The sequence below is a fragment of the Pecten maximus genome, chromosome 13 (assembly GCF_902652985.1).
Source record: "Pecten maximus chromosome 13, xPecMax1.1, whole genome shotgun sequence".
NCBI lineage: Eukaryota > Metazoa > Mollusca > Bivalvia > Pectinida > Pectinidae > Pecten > Pecten maximus.
Window position 1 is genome coordinate 26,774,185 of NC_047027.1, and position 3,140 is coordinate 26,777,324.

Sequence of the window (3,140 nt, forward strand, 5' to 3'; positions counted from 1 at the left end):
GGTTATTTTTGGACATCTGTGCCATCTACCTCACAATCACGTTCAATGACTCTTGCTGTTGCTAATTACTGGTGAACAAAAGAACAAGTTCAGCATCAATACATTTGTTCAAAGCATTTCATTAGGGCCTCGTGTGCTTTTGAATTCAGGAAACGCGTGTTGTACGGTATTTTATTTTTAAACAAGCAAGGTTACTGAAAAAAGAGTTTCGCTTGAAGCATATATCTGCTTAAATATTGATGTCTTTTTTTTAAGTTTCATTGGGTTATGAAAAAAAGTGTTTGCAAACTATATGAATCCGCGTAGAGGATTCTAACAAAAGTTTGCAAAATTTTTTTTAGGAAACTAAAAATAATTGACATCTACGCTTATAACTATTTTTTGAAATTGATTTTCAAAATTGAAACATGTTTTATGTACAATTGAACTGATCTTATAAGGGATTCTTTTTCACAAATCAATACGCAATGTCAATGGCCGTTTTGTGACGTCACATATTTTGCGCCATTTTCGATTTTTGTTTTTTTTTCTTCATATCTATAAAAAAAAGAATCTTAAGCAATCAGAAAATCCGCATTCAGCGTACAAAACACAGGACAATTAATTATAATTGTATAATTGAATGCGTCCTCTCTGTTACTTCTTCTTTACAGATGGACCCATGCTTTCTTATTGCATGACTGATTCTGTAGTAACATTTTACGACAACACACTGAGAAATATTTACAACGCATTTTCATATATGGTCGATCTTGAAACTGCCCAAGATATCTGCGCAGGGCATCCTGGCACACACTTGGTAACCTTGGAGACGACGCAGGAACAGGATTCAATGAAGGAAATGATTGATGGTAAAAGCGAAAACAGAAAAAACAAGACACACACACAAGCTCTATAGAGGATTTCTTGTAACTTGTAAAAACAAAAACAAACTCGAGTCTAAGAAATGCCATATACAACAAACACACGTTTTGAGACCTATTTTTACCGCTATGAAAATGCTATTCCAAAATTTGTTTACTTCGTGTTTTTTATTCATGATATCATGTACACTGGCCGATTTAAGGCCCCTATTTAAGTAGCTTGTCCTTGTCTGTATTCAACCTGATTTGGAATGTTTTATGATGACCGAAGTTATAACTATGCTCTCCAGGTCACTCGTATGTTTGTATACTAAGCAATTTGATCTCCAATGCTAAGCGCTTGTCTGACAATGACCGACGTATAATAAAGTGCGATGTACCAGACAATATGGCGTATTTTATGGCAAAGTTGACATGATTTGTCACGTAACTATTGTAAATTAAAATAGCTTTAAAGTAACTATTAGAGTTCCCGATTCTTTAACAAAGTTGGAACGTCCAGCTCGTTCTTAAAACTATTAAATACTCATCTATCAAATTGTCTTAATTACTGAGTTGATGCATATTTGGACCCATTTTTTCCTATTTTAACATTTGGTCCAATTTTGAGTCACAGAAACTTACTGCACTTTGCGATATATAACAAAACCAATTACTATCTTCCATTCATATTCTATGTACTAATCACGTATGCGTGTTAAAAAAATTCTGGTTTGTTTCCAGAACTGGATCTCCCTTACGAGCAGTTTTGGATAAGTATTGAGCGGGACTCTATAACAGAGGTCTGGTACTGGGTTTATCCGGACGGAACTTTATTACCCGTCACCGACTCGAAATTTGGTCATGGATACAGCTCGTCTGATCCACCGAATGCATATGTGGACCGTCGAGATTGGTTTCAGGTGGATAAGACAACACAAAAATATTTCTTTTGTGAAACAGAAGGTATTATCAACACAGTTGTCTGTCCGTAAATTGATTTATTGCAGGAGAGAAGAATTAATTTAATACTTTAAAGTTTTTCATTTTTCAACATAACAAATGTGCGAAGCAAATAATATTGCAAAGTATGATAAAAACAATTTTTTTAAAGTGAGAAATTCAATCATTGAAACGTACAATGACGACCCTATTTAACATGGAATTGTATGTCTATTTGATTCCTTTCTGTTCAATCATTATTTTTTCAGTGACAAATGTAACCGGCTTACTTCCAACAACGACAACTACCACCACTCCAACAACTACAACTACCACCACTCCAACAACAACAACTACCACCACTCCAACAACTACAACTACCACCACTCCAACAACGACAACTACCACCACCACTCCAACAACTACCACCACTCCAACAACAACAACTACCACCACTCCAACAACGACAACTACCACCACTCCCACAACGACAACTACTACCACTCCCACAACTACCACCACTCCAACAACGACAACTACCACCACCACTCCAACAACTACCACCACTCCAACAACTACCACCACTCCAACAACGACAACTACCACCACTCCAACAACTACCACCACTCCAACAACGACAACTACCACCACTCCAACAACTACCACCCCTCCAACAACGACAACTACCACCACTCCAACAACTACCACTACTCCAACAACAACAACTACCACCACCCCAACAACTACAACTACCACCACTCCAACAACAACAACACCACCACCCAAAAAAAACCAACCAAAGCCCCCAAATACAACACCACCACCCAACGACAACTACCACCACCAAAAGACACACCCACCACGACCCACAACACCACCACCCACAACTACAACACCACCAAATGCAACCACAACCACCCACGACCAGACCACCAACAACTACCACCACCCCCACAACCAACCACAACACCCCACAGATAAAAAACGCAAAACAGACCCCGCCACCCCCCAAAACTAGAAGCCAACGCACCACAAAAATAACAAACAAACCGCACACCCAAGAACCATAAACACCAAAAACCAACAAAACATACCAACTACCCAACAACAAACCCCCACAACAACACTACCACCAAAAAGCCACCCCAAAAAACCAAACCACCCAAAACACCACCACCCAAAACACCCGGGCCGCAAAACCACCCCCACCCCACACACCCCGCCCCAAAAAACAAACACCCCACCAACACCACCAACCACCCCACACACCAACCACTACCACCAACCACCCCCCAAACTACCGCCAAACCCCCCAAAAACCCCCCCTCCCCACCAAGCCTCCACCCCGCCCACCCA

General features: G+C 40.1%; 1 protein-coding gene across 1 annotated transcript; it reads left to right on the plus strand.

The window, feature by feature from the left end:
* Nucleotides 1-662: 662 nt before the first annotated feature.
* On the plus strand, nucleotides 663-2,535 carry LOC117340588 (cell wall protein DAN4-like; the record flags this gene model as incomplete). Its single annotated transcript, XM_033902348.1, has 3 exons — nucleotides 663-851; nucleotides 1,587-1,808; nucleotides 2,054-2,535. Coding segments are annotated over exons 1-3 (879 nt in total), but the record flags the coding sequence as incomplete, so codon positions are not given.
* Nucleotides 2,536-3,140: the final 605 nt, after the last annotated feature.